Raw genomic sequence first — 22,117 nt, 5'->3', positions numbered from 1 at the left:
ACATTATTCCTATGTTAAAGATGCTATACAAATGCAAGTTGTTTGTTGATAACTGTATACCTGTATGGTTGGTGGGACATGCCATACCCAGGGATGGTAATGGAGGAACTTGGGATAGTGGCTGATAGATAAGACATTGTGTGTATGACATTGTCAAGTTGTTGCTTGACTAATCTGTGGAACAGCTCTCCTAACTTGGGCACCAGTCCCCTGATCTTATTGAAGAAATCTCTGCAGGATCGATTGGGCTGAGATTGCCTGACTTATTGTGATAAGATGCCTGGGTCACTGCTGATAGTTCTAAAAACACCAAGATGAGTTGAGTTGCTTGACGCTAAGAGTTAACCACACACTTCATTGGCTCTAAAGTACTTTGAGATGTCTGGTGGTCGTGAAAGGCGCTATATTAATGCAAGCTTTCTTTCTTTCTTTAGTCATGTGTAGACCAGACCAGTGATGGGTGGCAAGTTTCTTTCCCTGAAGGATATTAGTGAACCAGTTGGGTTTTTTCAACAATCTGGAAACTTTCATGATCATTTTTGTTCCCTGGACCCAGCCCATAAATTACCAGATTTATTGAATTAATTTCACAACTTGCCATGGATGGATTTGAACTTACAATATCATGTTCCACATGTACGCTGACAACACTCAGCTCTATCTCATCAGCACTGCTCTTGATCTCTCCACTATCTCTGATCTGTCACACTGCTTGTTTGACATTCAGTATAGGTACAGCAGAACTTTTCTCCAAATATTGGGAAGACTGATGCTACTTTCTTTGGTCCCTGCCACAAACTCCGTTCCCTGACCAACATTTCCATCCTTTTCCCTGGCAACTATCTGAAGCTGAGCCAGACCATTGGTGTTGTGTTTGACCTCACGATGTCCTTCTGACCACATGTCTGCTTCATCTCTAAGACCGCCTTCCACCTCCATAACATCACCCGACTCCACCGTCTCAGCTCATCAACCATGCCTTTGTTACCTCCAGACTCGACTATTTCAGTGCTTTCATGGCTGGCCTCCTATCTTCCTACATAAACTTGTGCTCATCCAAAACTCTGTTGCCTGTATCTTAACGCGCATCAATCTTGTTCATCCATCACCCCTGTGCTTTGCTGACTTACACTAGCTCCTGGTCTGACAATGCCTCAATTTTAAAATCCCTGTTTTCAAATCCCTCCATGGCTTTGCCCCTCCCTATTTCTGTAACCTCCTCCAGCCCGACAAGCCTTTGAGATCTCTGCACTCCTACAATTCTGACATCTTGCGCATCCCCGATTTTAATCATGCCATCATTGGCGGCCCTGCTTTCAGCTGCCTTGGCCCCAAGCTCTGGAATACCCTCCTTAAAACTCGCTACCTCTATTTTCTCCTTTAACATGCTCCTTAAAAAGTATCATCTGTCCTGATATCATTTATCCAAAAACATTTATCAATAACGCTCTTGTTAAAAGCCTTGGAATGTTTTATTATGTTAAAGCTGCTATATAAATGCAAGTTATTGTTGTATTTTATGTTCAATATCGTAATCATAAATGGTACCCAGTCCCAAGTCAGATTTGGAATGCACCAGTCATGTATCAACAAGGGACTCTCATGTACAGATATCATTCATGCACAAATCCAATTCAGCTTCTGACTGTCCAATATAAAGTATTGCCCCCTTTTGATTCCATTCACAGAATAATTGTAACGAAGATCCCTGCTCACAATGTAACAGGAGCTCAAAATCACAGGAAAGCAATCCCCTTTGGAGGAGAAAGAATTACTCTGGTCACTGGACATGATCAAAACAAGAATGAATTATCTGTACAAAGAAATTCTTCCCCCACCCCATGTTCTTAAATGTATGTATGCCTAAATTTCATAAATGAATTAGAGAATGTAGAGGGAATAAAGTACCTTGTGTAGGAATTATAAGGTTCAAGAAACACAGGGTATAAAAACCTGTATGCATTTAAAGGGAAGCTAGATCAGTACTAGATAGAGAAAGGAATCGAAGGATATGCTGTTAGAGTTGGATGAAGAGGGGTGGGAGGAGGCCCGTGTGGAGCATAGGCGGCATAGACCAGTTGAGCTGAATGGCCTGTTTCTGTGCTAGAATCTCTATGAAAATTGCCAGCAGATAATAAATCCCATTGATAGTGATAATTACCAAGAACAAAAAGATGCTGTTGAAATGCCAAATCACTGTTTAGTGACCTATATTAACCCAAGAGTTTGCATCAGTCATAGCTGTATGATTTAAAGATCATATGACATTAACAGTTGAAAGATAAAAGTTAGTTAAGGCAGGTGAAGGAAATCTGTTACCCACAGATAGTTTATGTGAAACAGCATGCTTGTGAGAAATGCTGAGGATTTTCTCATTCATTCTCAGGATGAAGGTGTCGCTGGCAAGGCCAGCAGTTATTGCCTATCCCTGGAACGGAGTGACTTGCTAGGCCACTTCCGAGAGCAGTTAAGTGGCAACCACATTGTTGTGGAACTGGAGTCAGACATAGGCCAGACCAGGAAAGGACCCAAAGGATACCAGTGAATCGGTTGAGATTTTATGACAATCCAATCACTTCATGTTCACTTTTACTGGTACAATATTTTTTTAGTTCCAGATTTTTGAAAAACTAAAATAAAGTTCTCAAACTGCCATGTTGGGATTTGAACCCACTTTCTCTGGATTATTCGTCCAGCAATGTAACCATATTGCCAACATAGCTCTAAATACCCATGAATGAGTCAATCAAATTTAATCTATCCTAGCATAAATTGTGATTTTCTATGATGAAATGCAGTTACTGTAGAACTATTTCATTGCTGTTTGATGCATTCCCTTAACTGAGAAACTAGATGAATCAAATGTAAACAATTTTGAACAATTTCACATGTTATAATGAAGGTGACTGAGCAAATTCTTAAAAGCAGTCTCATTAAAATAGATGACAAACTGAGTTTGAAGATTTTTTTTGCTTTTTTTTACTAATAGACATGGTGATATCTGCATTTACTGGAAACAACAATTCATTATACAGTGTACACTGTAACATACAACAGGCACTGCATGCTCTGCACAGACAACTGCAAAACTGTCATCTCTAGCACAGTTACAGCATTAACCTTACATATGTGCTGTGGCACTTTAACTAGTGAAGTCGTCTAATGACTGTGTTTTTGCATTACAGTTTCATCTGCATGGATTAAAAAAGGATAAGATGCTATTGGTCTTTATATTACCAAAATTATTAGTTTTTACATAAAACAGCAGATGAATGAGTATTGATGGTGCAACAAAAATCATGCACGTTACAGCAACATGTACTGTATGCCTAAATATAGACTTAATACACAATTTCTTCCTTCAAAGTTAAAGAGCCAATACCCTTTTTCATTTGACATTGTGGGAAAAATTTCTTCTGCATGCTCCGTGTAGTAAACCGGAAGCCATCTATCTTGAATAGATTTATGATTTACACATAGCACACTAAGGAAATAATCCCCTCATGTGGCAATTAAAATAAAAGGTCCACAATTAGCTTATATTATGCAGGATTCTTTCAAATATTTATTAATCTGATGATATATTTCAATGAATAGCTAGCAATCTCATAAAAATAACAAATGATAAATTTATTCTCTGAAGAAATTGCACATAATATTGTTTTTACTGATGATTAGGGGGAACTTTAACAAACATTAAGATGCTACTTGTGCTAGCCATCCAAAGGGCTACTGTCCCTTTAATAGAACAGTAATGCTTACCTTAATTTTTGGCTGTTTACTTAGAAGAAACCATTTACATTGATAGAAAAATAATCCAAAGCTTCAACTTAATTATGATATATCTGCAGACTAATTTTTCAACAATGTCCACATTGTGGTAACACAAAAGCATCCTTTGTAGCTTAAAATACAAATACATAATAGAATACTGCTCTTATGATACTTTGTATGTGCTGTACAAATATATATGCATACATACAAATATGCAAATGTAACTGGAAATCTGCACAATGAATTATGTAAACAAACACATAAGCATTATACAAAACTTATATACAACTTTTTGTCGCTGTAATGATTTCAATTTGTAGTCATGAAACTCAAAAACTACACAGTAGTTTCATTTTTCCAAGGACCAGTCCTTATGTTTCCTGTACTGTCTGAAGTATAAATCATGGCTTCGTGCAGGTTTCCCTTGAGTATTCCATTTTGGTTGGTTACACTTAGAGGACATGATTGTCTCCGTGACTGCATCTCAAAAGTGACTCCTTGGTGCAAAGCTTCTGTACTGACTCCACTGTCTACAGCTTTATTACACCCATACAGCACTGTGCTGGCATCACTGCTTTCAGGCTGGCAGACATTAGGGCACTGATCACTTTTTGCACAGACAACGTGCCTTTGGATGGACTGGCTATCCTGGATACTGTGATGACTTTCTGTATGTGAGCTGTGAACACTTCCATCTACGCTGGAAGGAATATGATAGGCATATTCTCTCTGGGCTGCGGACCTGCTGTGGCGAATGAAATGTCGTGGTTTAGTTCGGCTTTTCTGGCATCTGTGGATATGCATTGCCGGTCTACTGGTACCATCTGCATGTAGATGAATATGGCCATCATCATCAATAATTTGTTCATTATGCATTTTGGCACAACAAGGTGTAACTGGTGAAAGGCAATTTACATGATTCTGAACAGCCTGTAGATTAGTTAACTTACAGAGTCCAGAGACTGAATGATTGCAGCTGGATGATGACTTACTAGGACAGGGAGAATCCAGGAGGCACGGGACATGAAGCTGGGCATCACCGTTCATGGTTGCCTGGGGTCGGACATTCATTTGAACAGCGTATGTATTCCTATTTGATTTACAGCAGGACCACCAACAATGCCAGACATCATCACGTTTTGCACAGTGATGGACCAGAATAAAAAGTCCTAGGGTCACTGAGACTGCTCCGTATAAGCAACTAAAGATCATATCTAGGAAGTGTCCTTGTGAGACTGCGAGGGCTCCAAAGGTCCACATAGCAACAAACAGAAACAGAGTGAACACTGAAGCACGAAGCTGAGCCTTAAATGAATGCTCATTCTCTAGCATTGAGGAAGAGATCATTGAACATGTGTGTGACACAGAGCTGGAATCCGTTACATGACTGGGGCCTACCTCTGTGCTGGCCAATCGCTGTTGCTCTTCTGTTATCTCCTTTAGCTCATATTTCTTCCCTGGGTGACGCTTCAGCTGTACTAATGTACACAGAAAATAGACACAACTAACTAGCACAATGAAAGCAGCAGGCCCATAAAACGCGCCAAGACTAGGCTCCCATGCCATCCAGCAACTGCAGATAAAAAGAAACACATATTAAAATAGGAAGATAATCAAATGATAGATAGAAAAAGAGCAAGTAGGTTATTGACCCCAGAAAATAATCTACCAAATAATCTGACAACTCAGAAGAAACAGTCACGACTGACTTATAATAATCAGGTTACAATTTGAAAGGTTCTCCTCACTCATATATTGGAGGTGAAGTTTAGTTTGGGAGGTAGACAAAACTGGCAATGGTGAATCGGCAGTGTGTTTCCACTCAAAAATTGAGTCAGGACAAATAGGCTGCCAATTGGTCATAGACCATTTGGCCCGACCGCCCAAGACAAATAACAATCCCGTTATGTTTAAAGCAAGACCGAGCTCTTGAATGTCTGCAGATTTGATCATTAAAAAGGAACCTTCTAGGAAGGCTTAAGAGCTACTCATATCTATGAAGATAAGGTTGGTACACAACAATATTAGGCAATACAGTTAGAGTTAGCCACTGCCTAACTTCAAGAAGCTCCTGGTTTCATTGTGTTTAAAACATAACGTCCATCAGGACCTGAAGCCACTTTCACAGAGTAATGTAAAGTGTTTGATGACAAATAAACCACTCTACGATCACACATTTCCCTTTTTAAAAAGTGATAGGTTGGAAAATATGTTAATTGAAAAATTAAGGAATTGTATAGAAGTCCACCTGCTGGCGGTAAGTGAGATCCCTAAACACAGAACAGTGAGAACTCAACACACAGAAAAGCTCCTTACTATGGTGCATTGTCTTCACTCCCATAATTGTTGATATTTGTTGCAGCTGTGATTCCACAAATTATGAAAGGAATACCTCCTCCAATCAAATAAAACCTGGAAAAGATTGCCAGCTGGATTAAGATCACATAAAAGCAAATTGAACAGGTAGAAAAAACTACTGACAGATAACAAGAAATACAAGAAGTACAAAGAACATATTTGCATCATCCCTGGTATAATACAATAATAAAATAATTAAACTGTAGATATTATGCCAACAGTTGGCACATCAAGTAAATGGAAGTGTACTGCCCCACAGAGGGTTTTAATTGGGCCTACATTGCAAATGGCTTGGATCTCCAAAGAAGTTAATTTTTTTTAGTGCAGATTGGTGGCCTTGCTCAGGGTTTGATAGGAGTATTGCTAAAAGTACAGGGAGAGGAGCTGGAAATCACTGCTCCAAGGGCAGGCGTGCGTTGGAATTTCCGACATGCATGGACAGATGCCGAAGATGGGGTCAAAGTGGCACTTGCGCCCATCCGACCCATGCTAATGAGGTGGCTTCTCAATCACCATGGAAACTTCGGCGGGGTTAGAACTGGAGGGAACCATCAGGTGTAATCTTTATATGTTCTTTGTTCAGATCATTTAAAGACTGATAATTAATTTTAAGCAATTTAAAGTATTTATATGATCTTCCTACTGTAATGATATTGGAATATACTTCAGTTTGAACCCAATTTCTGCTTCTAACTGACTATGGAAACACGTTAATACAGAATTAAAAGTAAAATGAATTATGTATTCCTGCAGATAATTGCAAATGACAAAATGATATTAAACATCATATTATAGTATTGAAAATTCACCCAAGGCAGATTCCTGCAAAATGAGACTCTAGTCACATGGTACTACAATTACAGCCTGTATCACCTTATAAATCCTTCATTAAAGTAGTTGGAACTGAATATATTTGAGATAGGAATTATTGGCAAAATATCACATTTTTGTACTCTGTGCTTCAGTTTAATTATTTTTATGCTTGCAAAAATTCCAAAATGTCATCTTCATAAATATGCAGTTATCTGAAACTGTTATCCTGATTACTGGTGACAGACAAAATATCTTCAATAAAGAGACAGGTCTATAGACTTCTCAGAGCTCCATAAAAGTATTCAGCTATGGGGCTCTGAATTGGTTGAAGTGTTAAAATAAGGAGGCAAGGAGGCCCATATAGTCAAACAACAGTGTGTTAGCATATCTCCCTCACCACATGTGTAAGTAGCACCGTGCTACAGCTGTAATGATTGATCTTGACCCGATTCATATGTGTACAGGGAAGGTGACAGATAACCTCCTTAGTGTGCCATTATCTTTTCTTTATATTACTTTATTGCCAGTTATTAACACAAAGTGCAATCAGCTTTATTACTTTGTCTATTGAAATTATGTATTCGAAGATTTTATGGCCGAAAAGCAAATATTAGCCTTTAGAAATTCAGAATATTTGAATTTATTTTAATTCCCCATAATACTACAAAATCCTCATTTCAAAATGTTAATTAATTGTGGCTATGAATAAACGGACAAGCGGGTCCACAAGCAATTAAATTCATTTCTTTCACAAGGCATGTGATTCAATCAATTTAAAATGTTATCTGAAATTGTATTGCTGCTGTGCACCACAGCATCAAATCAAACTGAATTATCAAGCATCCTAGAGCACTGTTTGAAAGTCAATTATGATCAAGATGTCCTTCTCCCTTTCACAAAAAGAGAACCACTATTTATCTGTCACCAGTTATCAGGATAACAGTTTCAGATAACTGTCTATTTATGAAGATGACATTTTGGAACATTTGCAAGCATAACTATAAGGAAACTGATGCACAGAACACAAAAATGGATATGAAATTAATTTGCTACTTTAGTCATGTTAACACACTGCCTATGAAAGACCATGGAAAATAAAAGATGCTTAAATACCAAAAACAGTCTGGACTTTAGCACCATATTTTAGACATTAATTTAAAGTATATTCAATAGGGGTGATTCTGCAATCCTTTGCTCCCTGTGGGGAGTTATGCTCTCAAGGGTGTGAGTAAGAGAATCAGGGCTTTGATGTTGTAAGCTCTATTTTCATCCTATGCTCTTTGTGAATGTAGTTTCTCCCTGGGAGTGCATGATCACACAGGATAACAATTGATCTTTTTATGCTTGTCATTACATACATATTTGTGAAAATATCAATTTGCTCACTCCCCACAACAATCCTGATGCTACTTGCTACAACTCTTTTGGTTGTAATCAAATTAAACAATTAAATCAAGTGCCCCCCCTAATTAAAGGGGGAGGACACTCCAAACATTTTTCAAGTGCCCTTTTTTTTGTTTTTTTCCCCCCTTTTTTTTGTGGGTTTTGTTTGTGTTTTTCTTTAGGGCACCGAGAGGCAAATTATACAAGTGCCCCCTAACTGGGGGGACACTAAAACCCGGCAATAAAACAAATGAAACTTTAAAACATGTAAAATCAAATTAAAATTTGGTTGCCGGGGGTAACGATGCACTCCAGTCCCTCCGGCGCCCACCTCTCGCGGAAGGCCGCGAGCGTACCGGTGGACACCGCGTGCTCCATCTCTAAAGACACCTTGGCCCGGATGTAGGCGCGGAAGAGAGGCAGGCAGTCAGGCTGAACGACCCTCTTGACCGCCCGCTGCCTGGACCGGCTGATGGCACCCTTGGCCGTGCCCAGGAGCAGGCCCTCGGACCTACCCGCTCCCCTCCGCACAGGGTGCCCAAAGATCAGGAGTGTGGGACTGAAGTGCAACCAGAAATTGAGGAGCAGCCCCTTTAAATAGTGAAACAGGGGCTGCAACCTCGCACACTCCATAAAAACATGGAACACGGACTCTTCCAGACCGCAGAAATTGCAAGCGGCCTGGGAGCCCGTGAACCGACTTAAAAATTTATTGCACGTGACTGCTCCATGCACCACCCTCCAGGCTAAGTTGCTACTTGCTACAGCCCAAGTCCATTCTACACAGCTGCAAATGAGAATTATGCCAAATGGTGATTTTACTATTGATTTAGTACAACTGTACAAAAGTCCACTGAATTTAGTGAAGAAGTACTGATGGATCAGTACATCTATAAAATTTAATGATATCGAGTCTAAATTTTTCATTTAATAAATAAATTTAATAAATACGGTGGGGAAGAGTGACCATAATATGGTAGAATTCTTCATTAAGATGGAGAGTGACACAGTTAATTCAGAAACTAGGGTCCTAAACTTAAGGAAAGGTTACTTTGACGGTATGAGGCGTGAATTGGCTAGAATAGATTGGCAAAGAATACTTAAAGGGCTGACGGTGGATAAGCAATGGCAAACATTAAAAGATCACATGGATGAACTTAAGCAATTGTACATCCCTGTCTGGAGTAAAAATAAAATGGGGAAGGTGGCTCAACCGTGACTAACAAGGGAAATTAAGGATATTGTTAAAACCAAGGAAGAGGCATATAAATTGGCTAGAAAAAGCAACAAACCTGAGGATTGGGAGAAATTTAGAATTCAGCAGAGGAGGACTAGGGGTTTAATTAAGAGGGGGAAAATAGAGTACGAGAGGAAGCTTGCAGGGAACATAAAAACTGACTGCAAAAGCTTCTATAAATATGTCAAGCGAAAAAGATTAGTGAAGACAAACATAGGTCCCTTGCAGTCGGATTCAGGTGAATTTATAATGGGGAACAAAGAAATGGCAGACCAATTGAACAAATACTTCGGTTCTGTCTTTATGAAGGAAGACACAAATAACCTTCCGAATGTACTAGGGGACAGTGGGTCTAGTGAGAAGGAGGAACTGAAGGATATCTTTATTAGATGGGAAATTGTGTTCGGGAAATTGATCGGATTGAAGGCCGATAAATCCCCGGGGCCTGATAGTCTGCATCACAGAGTACTTAAGGAAGTGGCCCTAGAAATAGTGGATGCATTGGAGATCATTTTCCAACAGTCTACCAACTCTGGATCAGTTCCTATGGACTGGAGGGCAGCTAATGTAATACCACTTTTTAAAAAAGGAGGGAGAGAGAAAACGGGTAATTATAAACCGGTTAGCCTGACATCAGTAGTGGGGAAAATGTTGGAATCAATCATTAAGGATGAAATAGCAGCGCATTTGGAAAGCAGTGACAGGATCGGACCAAGTCAGCATGGATTTACAAAAGGGAAATCATGCTTGACGAATCTTCTGGAATTTTTTGAGGATGTAACTTGCAGAGTGGACAAGAGATTGGTGTGCAAAATCAAAGCATTGGGGATAATGTACTGATGTGGATAGAGAACTGGTTGGCAGACAGGAAGCAGAGAGTCAGGATAAACGGGTCCTTTTCAGAACGGCAGGCAGTGACTAGTGGAGTGCCGCAGGGCTCAGTGCTGGGACCTCAGCTATTTACGATATACATTAATGATTTAGATGAAGGAATTGAGTGTAATATCTCCATGTTTGCAGATGACACTAAACTGGGTGGCAGTGTAAGCTGTGAGGAGGATGCTAAGAGGCTGCAGGGTGACTTGGACAGGTTAGGTGAGTGGGCAAATGCATGGCAGATGCAGTATAATGTGGATAAATGTGAGGTTATCCATTTTGGGGGCAAAAACATGAAGGCAGAATATTATCTGAATGGCAGCAGATTAGGAAAAGGGGAGGTGCAACGAGACCTGGATGTCATGGTTCATCAGTCACTGAAAGTTGGCATGCAGATACAGCAGGCGGTGAAGAAGGCAAATGGTATGTTGGCCTTCATAACTAGGGCATTTGAGTATAGGAGCAGGGAGGTCTTACTGCAGTTGTACAGGGCTTTAGTGAGGCTCACCTGGAATATTGTGTTCAGTTTTGGTCTCCTAATTTGAGGAAGGACGTTCTTGCTATTGAGGGAGTGCAGCGAAGGTTCACCAGACTGATTCCAGGGATGGCTGGACTGACATATGAGGAGAGACTGGATCAACTGGGCCTTTATTCACTGGAGTTTAGAAGGATGAGAGGGGATCTCATAGAAACGTATAAGATACTGATGGGACTGGACAGGTTAGATGCGGGAAGAATGTTCCCGATGTTGGGGAAGTCCAGAACCAGGGGACATAGTCTTAGGATAAGGGGTAGGCCATTTAGGACTGAGATGAGGAGAAACTTCTTCACTCAGAGAGTTGTTAACCTGTGGAATTCCCTGCCGCAGAGAGTTGTTGACGCCAGTTCATTGGATATATTCAAGAGGGAGTTAGATATGGCCCTTATGGCTAAGGGAATCAAGGGGTATGGAGAGAAAGCAGGAAAGGGACACTGAGATGATGATCAGCCATGATCTTATTGAATGGCGGTGCAGGCTCGAAGGGCCAAATGTCCTACTCCTGCACCTATTTTCTATGTTTCTATGTTTCTATGTTAAGAACATTTGGTACCCTTGGGAGTCACTCAACTGCAAGCAGGTTACATTTAGCATCCAGCTGGACAGAGTTAATATTCCTTGACTGAGCAGAAATGATTACTCTGAATTCACAACTCTGCAAGCGGAGTGAATTCCTATCTCCTTACAGGTGAGGGGAGACAAAAGCAATAAACAGCATCCACATGGAAAACTTCCTTTTAATTATAGTTTTCAAACTTAAAAATTAGTTTTCCTGCTTCTCCTGTTTGGAGTTAGAGCCTTTTACATGATCATTAATTTATTCCAACAGGGAATTTAAGGAATAAGAATGAGGAAAACAAAGATCAGCCTGCATCCTAGACTTGTCACCCACAATACACAGGTCTCCAATGCAGTGCCAGTTCTGCTCGGGTGGCAGCAGTCTCGCCTCTGGGTCAGAAGGTTGTGTGTTTGAATCACATTATAGGAATAGCAGCTCATATTCCAAAGGCACATTGACACTGTAGCTACCTGTCTGAGGCTAGGAGATTGGATTCCAGCCATCAGAATTATGATTGCAATACTGGGCTCCTAGCCAGCTGGAACTCTAACCATCCTGCACAGGGGACAGTTCTGCGCATTTTTGGGCACACCCCTGCACAGAGCTCTCTCCCAATGGTCAGAAATGTAGGGCCCAAAATTCTGGGAGCCCTGCTCTACTAGTGCTACTGCAGCGGAGTCATGCTCTCACTCACCCATGGTGAAGAATGCAAATTCCATCCCCAACTGTCATGGATGGTGAGCATTCAAAGCACTATGCCATGTGTGCTTGGACATGTGAATCTGTGAAAGAACTGTAAGGTTGTCTTTGTATGTGGCCTCAGTTGAGCTGCAACAGGTTGAGCAGAAACCAATTTGTAGAATGCATATTTTGTCCATATTTTGTCCAGACAAATGGCCTTACCGGCAGAATTACCAAACTTGCAAAATTCCCCCACCCGTTCCCCCCGCCGTTAAGACGTTAAGAGATTGCATGCATACAATCCTTTGTGTGCAAGAGATCCCACCCCATATGAGGCAGGTTCTCACCACTAGGCCCAAGCCAGCAAGGAGCTTGCAATAACTACTGAATAGGCCAACCAAGATTGTATAAAGTCAGCCTTTACACAAACCAGCAAGTGCAATGTGTACTGCATTCTGGTCTCGCTGCCTCAGAGACAGGGCTGGAACATTTGGTAGTGAGAGAGAGAGATAAACGATGAAATGGAGAGTACAGTGAATGGGAATGGAAAGAATGAGAGAGATAAAATAACGTGGGAGGAGAAGAAATTTGTACAGAAGAGAGACTGGGAAGAATAAAAGATAGAGTGAGGGCAGAGTGAGGAACAAGTATTGGAATAGTCACAGTTAAACTAGGACATGTTATTAGAACATTTATTGCTATTGAAGAAGGAACACCTAAAACAAATAGCTCAAATTTCACACCAACACCACCCATTTGAGGAGTTTAATGCTGTGCGACTGGAAAATGAATTCTTTTTTTCTCTATTTATAGCCAATTTTCATTGTATCTATGAGAAAGCAGGTCCAAGCTTATATACACAAATATCAGAATGCAATGCAGCACATCTGACTTGTCGGCACAACTCTGTATCGAATTTACTTTCAGTCCTACAATCCTGCCCTGAAACCTTTATTTATTCTCGAGATGAAGAATAAATCTGGGTGCACTTAAAGGACTATTATTAATCTATTGCATAACATGCCACCCCTCTCAGTTTAACAGGGTACCCTTTTCCCTGCTCCTCAGTTCAAGCTCACACTCTTTCTCGGCTCATCTGGTTCGTACTGGCACTCTCCTTCCCCACTCCCTAACAGTTAATGCTAACATTCTTCTTGTTCTCCCATTCTAAAACTCTGCTCCCAGATTCCCCTTTCTTCTACACAAAAGCACAGCTCCCAGCTCCTGACTCTTTCACACTCCCTTTCACTACTCCCTTCCCTTCATTGACATCCATTTCTATCCCATTCGCTCACCCTTTCTTTCTCTCTTTCTTCTCCCCTGACCCTACTCCGCTATCCATTTCCCCCACTTTCCTTTCGTTGCAGCATCATATTGAGCGCTGTTGTTAATGGAAGTGAACCTGGTAGCCCCATACTATTGCAATGCCTGTTTGCACAAGAATTCCTACTTCCATCAGCAAAAGGACTGCATGGATGAGCAGCACTAGGGAGACAGTGTCTGGTCCACCCTGGGGGTCAGTGCTTTCCCCACCCTGGCGGGGGAGCGGACAGTGCTTTCCCCACCCTGAGGGAGAGTGCTTTCTCTGGTCCGGATGGATTGCATCCACACATTTTAAAAGAATCTAGGTAAGAGATAGCAGAGGCATTACTACACGTATTTAATAATTCATCAGAAAAAGGTGTAGTGCCAGAGGACTGGCGGATAGTTAACATAATACCTATATTTAAGAAGGGGATAAAACATGTCCAGGGAATTATAGATCAGTCAGCTTAACATTAGTCGTAGGAAAAATAATGAAATCGCTACTAAAAGAGAAAATAAAAGAACATCTAGAAACCCAAAATATAATGAATAGTCAGCATGGATTTCAAAAGGGAAAGTCTTGCTTGACTAACCTCACTAAATTTCTTGAAGAGGTAACAGAGAGAGTAGCCAATGGCAATGCAGTAGAAGTAATTTATCGAGATTTTCAAAAGGCTTTCGATAAGATGACCCATAATAGACTGATGAACAAGGTCAGAGAATGCAGAGTCAGGGGACAAGTAGCAGAATGGATAGCAAGCTGGCTTCAAGACAGAAAACAGAGAGTAGGGTAAAAGATTCACAGTGGCAGAAGCTGGGTAGTGGTGTCCCACAAGGATCAGTGCTGGGACCACTGCTTTTCACAACTTATATTAATGTTTAGACTTTGGAATCAAAAACACAATTTCTAAATTTGCGGATGACACCAAATTGGGGGGATAGTCAATACTGAGGAGCACTGCAACAAATTACAGGAGGACGTTAATAAACTTGCAGAATGGGCAAATAATTGGCAAATGAAGTTCAACTCAGATAAATGTGAGGTATTACATTTTGGTAGGAAGAATAGGGAGGTCACTTATTACTTGGAAGGTGCGAGTCTAGGTGGGGTAGAGGAACAAAGAGATCTCGGAGTACAAATACGCAAATCATGAAAAGTATCGACACAGGTTAGCGAGGCCATAATAAAAGCAAACCAAGCGCCAGGGTTTATTTCTAGAGGTATATGAAAAGGATGCCAAACCAGTATCGAACCTTGATTAAATCACACTTAGAGTACTGCATACAGTTCTGGTCGCCATATTATAAAAAGGATACAGAGGCACTGGAGAATGGCAGAGAGGATTTGCAAGGATGATACTAGCAATGCAAGGATATACATATCAGGAAAGAATGAACAGGGTGGGTTTCTTTTCCCTTAAAAAAAAGAAGGCCGAGAGATGACCTAATAGAGGTCTTTAAAATTATGAAAGGTTTTGATAGAGTGGATACAGAGAGAATATTTCCACCCTTGTGGGGTAGAGCATAACTAGAGGTCATCAATATAAGATAGTTACCAAGAAATCCAGTAGGCACTTCAGAAGAAACTTCTTTACCCAAAGGGAGTGGTTGAAGCAAATAGTATCGATGCATTTAAGGGGAGGCAAGACAAACATATGAATGAGAAGGGAATAGAGGGTTAAGCTGATAGATTTAGATGAGGAAAGGCAGGAGGAGGCTCGAATGGAGTATAAACGCCGGCATAGACTAGTTGGGCCGAAAGGACTGTTTCTGTGCCATATATTCTATGTAATCCGATGTAATTCCCCACCGAGGACAGAGTATTCCCCACCCTGGGGGAGGGACAGAGTATTCCCCACCCTGGGGACAGAGTACTCCTCACCCTGGGGGGGGGGGGGACAGAGTATTCCCCACCCTGGGGGAGGGACAGCATATTCCCCACCCTGGGGACAGAGTATTCCTCACCCTGGGGGAGGGACAGAGTATTCCCCACCCTGGGAGAGGGACAGCGTATTCCCCACCCTGGGGACAGAGTATTCCCCACCCTGGGGGAGGGACAGAGTATTCCCCATCCTGGGGACAGAGTATTCCTCACCCTGGGGGAGGGACAGAGTATTCCCCACCCTGAGGGACAGAGTATTCCCCACCCTGGGGGAGGGACAGAGCATTCCCCACCCTGGGGGAGGGACAGAGTATTCCCCACCCTGAGGGACAGAGTATTCCCCACCCTGGGGGGATCGAGATGAGGGTTGCGTTAGGTAGACAAGCTGTGAGATCTGGGAATGTCCAGTTCAGCCATACTTGGAGCAATTAGGTACATTAACATAATGAACTTCCTCAAAAAAACTTAATTTAAAAATGTAAATCACTCAGCTGGGAAACAAGTCACCACCAATAACAGTCTCAATCCTGCTACTTCCATGCTGACTGATTCCCACCGTGATCAGTCTTTACAATCACATTCTTCTGATGGCAGTTTGCACCATGTGACTTATGGCACCAAAACACCAAGGTCTACGTAGGGCCGTCACAACAGTCTATTACAACATGCCAATCAGATTATCGAGGAAGCAATGCTTCCCAACTTTAAGCTAGTGCCCCTTTTAAGTGGAGAGAAGAGAAAGTGAGTGCAAACATGAGGGAATGGGTGGGGGTAAATCGTGGCAGCATTAATTAACAGTGAGGGTAGGGGAGTGCCAACATGAATAGAAAGGGTGGAGACGTACCTGTTTGAACAGAGGAGTGGGGGCTGTGGAAGAAGAGACCCAGCATGAACTAAATTGAAGGGGGAAATATGTTTAAGACAGAGAAGAGTATATGATTAAATTAAGGGAGTGAAGGAGCAGAGTGCCAGTATGAACTCAGGCATGGGGGTGAGGGGGATTGAAAGAAGAATGTCAGCTTGAAATTAGAGGAGGTCAAAAAAGTATGAACTGGGAGGGTTGGAGGTGGAAGGAATGTCCTGTGAATAGGATGGGGCATGGGAAGGGGTTTACAGTGTCTGTGAATAGGGTGGGATATTGGAAGAAACATAGAAACATAGAAAATAGGTGCAGGAGTAGGCCTTTTGGCCCTTCGAGCCTGCACCGCCATTCAATAAGATCATGGCTGATCATTCCCTCAGTACCCCTTTCCTGCTTTCTCTCCATACCCCTTGATACCTTTAGCCATATCTAACTCCCTCTTGAATATATCCAATGAACTGGCATCAACAACTCTCTGCGGCAGGGAATTCCACAGGTTAACAACTCTCTGAGTGAAGAAGTTTCTCCTCATCTCAGTCCTAAATGTCCTACCCCTTATCCTACGACTATGTCCCCTGGTTCTGGACTTCCCCAACATCGGAACATTCTTCCCGCATCTAACCTGTCCAGTCCTGTCAGAATCTTATACGTTTCTATGAGATCCCCTCTCATCCTTCTAAACTCCAGTGAATAAAGGCTTAGTTGATCCAGTCTCTCCTCATATGTCAGAGTCCAGCCATCCTTGGAATCAGTCTGGTGAACCTTCGCTGCACTCCCTCAACAGCAAGAACATCCTTCCTCAGATTAGGAGACCAAAACTGAACACAATATTCCAGGTGAGGCCTCACCATGGCCCTGTACAACTGCAGTAAGACCTCCCTGCTCCTATACTCAAATCCCCTAGTTATGAAGGCCAACATACCATTTGCCTTCTTCACTGCCTGCTGTACCTGCATGCCGACTTTCAGTGACTGATGAACCATGACACCCAGGTCTCATTGCACCTCCCCTTTTCCTAATCTGCCGCCATTCAGATAATATTCTGCCTTTGTGTTTTTGCCCCAAAATGGATAACCTCACATTTATCCAGGGCTTTACAGTGTCTATGAATAGGGTGGGATATTGGAAGGGGTTTACAGTGTCTATGAATAAGGTGGGATATTGGAAGGCATACACAGTGTCTATGAATAGAGTGGGATATTGGAAGGGATTTACAGTGTCTATGAATAGGGTGGGATATTGGAAGGGGTTTACAGTGTCTATAAATAGGGTGGAATATTGGAAGGGATTTACAGTGTCTATGAATAGGTTGGGATATTGGAAGGGATTTACAGTGTCTTTAAATAGGGTGGGATATTGGAAGGGATTTACAGTGTCTATGAATAGGGTGGGATATTGGAAGGGGTTTACAGTGTCTGTGAATAGGGTCCTGAGTGGATTTAATACACGGGCAGGGGTTGGATGTGGAAGAGTTACTTTTGGAGAACTAATTGTCTGGTTGGTTGATGAAAATGCAAATATCACTGAAAAATAAATCAACAAAGTATAAAAGTGCTTAAGATTAGCAAGAATGCAAAATTGTTTAATATAAAAATTGATAATACACCACCAGCAGACCGAGGGGAGGGCACAACTCTATGGCCCAGACAAAAGTAATCCCTAGGTCAATAAGACAGCATTCAAATCCCGTGGGGTGGAAATTTGGTACCCCCCATTTTGAGCCGTTAATTCAAGCAGAGCAAGAATTACAGCGCCTTGAAAAAGTTTACGCCTCCTGCCGAGAAATTTGCTGGAATCTAACCAAGACCTGAAGGGGGCGCTAAATCATCATTTACGCACCTGACCTGGAGGGATGCTAACGGAAATGTTGGCGCTAAATTTTGTCAACCATTGTACATGCTCCGAAGTCCGATTCACATCCCGGGAAAAGCTGAGTCTTAAAGGCACGGCAAGGTAAGTATGCGCATGCACAACTCCACTTCCTCACTGACTTGAGAGAGGGAAAATTGAGGAACAGAGAGGAAGGCAGAGAGTGCACTGCTTCTCAGCCACGGCCCTTGAGGCCTTATTTGAGGCTGTGGAGAGGCGCAACAATGTGCTACATTCTGGAGGGGGACGAAGGCCACCGCCAAGGATCTTCAGGAGGCTGTGGAGGGAGGTGGCATATCACGCTGTTTTGGCCTGCGACATGCTGGCTAGAACAGCGACACAATGTTGCAAAAAGTTCAACGACCTCACAAATCTTTCATTAATCTTTCAATGCATTCATGTGAGCCTCACTGTCTTACACAATGTAAAGGCTTTGCAGTGCCCATCCATTCTCTATGTGTACCAGGCTGTGCGCCTCGTTGCTGGAGCCACTTAAAAGTGCTCTATCGCCTCACCAAACATGTCCCGCCTATCCAAGCATCTCTCACCTTCTCACTCCCGACTCAGCCTGAGGACACCTACCAACACCGTTTAACTCTTCATATGCGGTCACAGGCCTTCAGCTTCATTCTTACTCGTAGCTCTTTGTCCCACAGTCCCACCATTAAGCCATCCACTGCGCGCTGCCATGCAGACTAAGATGCAGAGATGCACACTTCGGGACATTAGTAGCGTGGCACACGAGTAGCTACAGACTCACTGACAACTTCTTGTTTTGGTCATTGCAGGCCAAACTCGCCCACAATAGGAGAGAGCAGCAGCGAATGGGCAGAGGACAGCCTGGCCTCCAGGACCTCACCGAGGTGGAGGAGCGAATGTCCACCCTCGTGGATGCACCAGTCATGGTGGGAGCGGCTGGCGAGGCAGAGCCCTTGCTCGACAATGATGGTTTGTGAATGAGATGGATGTTTTCTGTGAGACCCCTTACCCTTGAGCCCACATACCTTACAACATGTAGCTCCAAAATAACAATGCCCCCTCCTTCTTGCCTTCCTGCTCCCTCCCCAACTGCTACCCACACTTCTGTTGCTTTGTGCTTACAGATGATGAGCCAGATGTGGCGCAGTCTGCTCGTTCGTCACATGAAGGGGAAGATGAGGAGGAACTGGAGACGAGTGCGACAACAGAGTGGGACCGTCCTCAGTGCCAGCGTGGGGAGACCAGCTTGATGGAAGTGACCACATTCCTGGGGTTTGCAGATCCAGACGCTCCTGGCCCCAGTGGCCTTGAGCAATGCCCAGCGTGAGGTGAAGCTCGAGGGCCAGCTCTCCGGAGGGTAAGTCAGCCCAAGCGACCTGCTCAGAGACCGGCAGACGTGGACCTGGATTTAGAGGCTATGTCCAGGGAGTCAATGCAGATGCACTGTGAGCGTATGGGTGCATTGGGGAGAGTGCCTCAGAGCGTGGATGCCCTTGCTGTGAGTGTGGTGGAGGCCACCTCAAGCATTGCCCATGCCTCTCAGCAGTCCACTGAGCCCATCCTTGCCTGACTAAATCGGAAAGTTGGGGTCACATGGTTGACATGGCCGCAGCCATGACAACACAGGCTGAAGCCACGCAAGATCTTCGTGATGTCATGCAATCACTGGTTGCTGACATGCACTGTCAGACTGCTGCATTTCAAACGCAGTCTATTCTGATGTAGTCTCAGAGAAATGCCATGCAAACAGTGACTGCTGCATCCTCTCTGTCATCCCCACAGTTGGACAGGGAACAGACGGTGCCACAGCAGGGCAGCTATCTGCGCTCGCAGATATTGCTGCTGATGCTCTGGCTCCGCCCTGGAGGAGTGGCAGTGGGCTGCTGAAAATGGAGGGTGCAGTCCTTCCTCATGATGACAGCATTCCAGCTCCTACCACTGCTGGTTGCCTCTGCACCCGCCACGGCCTGCATCCCAGCCATCCGACACTGCTGTCGCCCATCCCGAGTCGGTGCAGCCAACAGCCGGGCCTTCCGGGCCCACAGCTGGCCATTTGTCCTGTCTCCCTCAGTCACAGAGCAGCCCTTAAGTGGCTTTCCTGCAGCCACTGAGGCCACATTGCGGAGGAGCAGTAGGCACAGGAGGGGGGTGAGGCTGAGGGGTGGGAAATGTCTGCACAAGATGCACTGATGAAATGTGTCTCCATGGGGCGATTGTACATATGTTCTTGATAATAATCATGTTTTGTGGTCTTTGAAGGGGCGATAGGTTCAGTTTTTATTATTTGCGGGTGTGGGACCTTTGTACATATGTTTTGGATGCTAATTATGTTTTGTGGTCTTTGAAGGGGCGGTAGCTCCAGCTTTTATTACTTGTGGGTGTGGGGTTTTGGAGGATGTTGGAGGGATGTAAATATATAAAATGTTACTTTGACCATCTCCTTCAGCCTCTGGTGTATGACTTTGGACTTGTGACGGAGATGTGGCATTATCGTGGCACAATGTGCCATCATTATTAGCTGTATCCTTCAGCTCCCTCCATTTAAGAAAACCGATGCCTTATGAGCCACTGCTGAATAGCCCTGGCACCCCCAACATTGGCACGCTGTCTCCTCCATGGCTGCTGCTGGTCCACGTCATCTTGCTGGACATTTGGGGCATCACCAGGCTCCTGTTTCTCTACCTCCTCTTCCTCCTACCCCTCCTCCTCCTGAGGTGGGCCTGCGATCCCCACTGGCAAGGCCTGTCCAAGTTGTGCAGCATGCAGCACACCACAAGGAATAGCGAGACCTGGTGAGGGGAATATTGAAGGTTCCAGAGCGGTCCAGGCATCAGAATTGCTGCTTCAGCAGCCCTATTGTCTGCCCTATGATGTTGCAGGTGGCGGCATGGCTCTCATTGTAGCGTTCCTCCGGTCGTGGTGGGGTTGCGGAGGAGGGTCATTAGCCAGGTGGCCAGGCCATATCCCTGTCCACAAGCAGCTAGTCTCGGCCTTGCCGTGATGGCTGAAAGAGTCGTGGCACAGTGCTCTCCCGCTGGATAAACGCATCATGTGCGCTTCCAGGATAGTGAGCATTGATTCTAAGGATGCGTTGCGTGTGGTCACACTAGCTGCACATTTAGGGAGTGGTATCCCTTTCTGTTTCTGAATAACTCTGCATTCTTGAATGGTGCTTGCAAGGTCCTGTGCATGCAGGCAATGCTCCTTGAATCCGCGGGAAATCCGCTATCCTGGCAAACCCACGTGACGCTCATTCTGTTTCTCCCGGTCATTGAGAAGGTAATGAAGACCATTTGATGGGTGGAGAGAGCCTGTGTGTCGCTAAGGATGCAGCGATGTACTGCGAATTGTGAGATGCTGCATATGTCCCCTGATGCAGCCTGGAAGGAGTCGGAGGCATAGAAGGTGAGTGCCACAGTGACTTTCACTGCGACGGACAGCGCAGTCCTGGTGCCAACGTGAGGCTGCAGGTCTGCCTGCAGGAGATGGCATATCTTTTCGGAAGTGCAGCCTTCTGACATACTGCTCCTCTGACAGGTGCAGGTAAGAGTGATGTTGCCGGTAAAGCATGGAGGGTAAGGCCTTCTGCCACAATGTCTAGGGGCTCTCCTCCTTCGGCCGCCAACAACATCATCAGCCCTTCTCTCTCAACGCCGCCACATGTAGAATGTGATGCTGGCGGCATAGTGATGCATCCATTAATGTTTTTAAATTCACTTGTTTTAAAGCTGTTCTACCGCTGCAAACGCGGAGGCTCACGCCCCGTGCTCTGTGTAAACGTTACACTAACTGTGATCTCCCAGCCATGAACTCATTGAATGGCGGTGCAGGCTAGAAGGGCTGAATGGCCTGCTCCTGCACCTATTTTCTATGTTTCTATGAAGCGCTCCTTCATCCCTTTAAGTAGCAACCAGTTAACGAATGTAGAAGGCTGTACCAACTGTTTTTTTCAGTCATGATTAGCGGTGGTCACTAAATGAGGCGACCACACCTAATTTAGC

General features: G+C 43.7%; 1 protein-coding gene across 2 annotated transcripts in view; it reads right to left on the bottom strand.

Moving 5' to 3' along the window:
* Positions 1–3,563: 3,563 nt before the first annotated feature.
* Positions 3,564–22,117, bottom strand: part of LOC139260324 (adhesion G protein-coupled receptor A3) — an 841,088-nt gene continuing 822,534 nt past the window's right edge. For both annotated transcript variants that reach the window (XM_070876798.1, XM_070876800.1), the window contains 2 exons: positions 6,091–6,186; positions 3,564–5,347 (listed from right to left, as the gene is read on the bottom strand). In XM_070876798.1, coding sequence (XP_070732899.1) covers positions 4,111–5,347; positions 6,091–6,186 — 1,333 coding nt within the window. In that variant the 3' untranslated portion in view covers positions 3,564–4,110. The remainder of the gene's footprint in view (positions 5,348–6,090; positions 6,187–22,117) is intronic.

Source organism: Pristiophorus japonicus, chromosome 3, assembly GCF_044704955.1.
Source record: "Pristiophorus japonicus isolate sPriJap1 chromosome 3, sPriJap1.hap1, whole genome shotgun sequence".
Lineage (NCBI taxonomy): Eukaryota > Metazoa > Chordata > Chondrichthyes > Pristiophoridae > Pristiophorus > Pristiophorus japonicus.
Note: the sequence above shows the minus strand (reverse complement) of the source record. Positions and strands in the feature narration are given on the sequence as shown.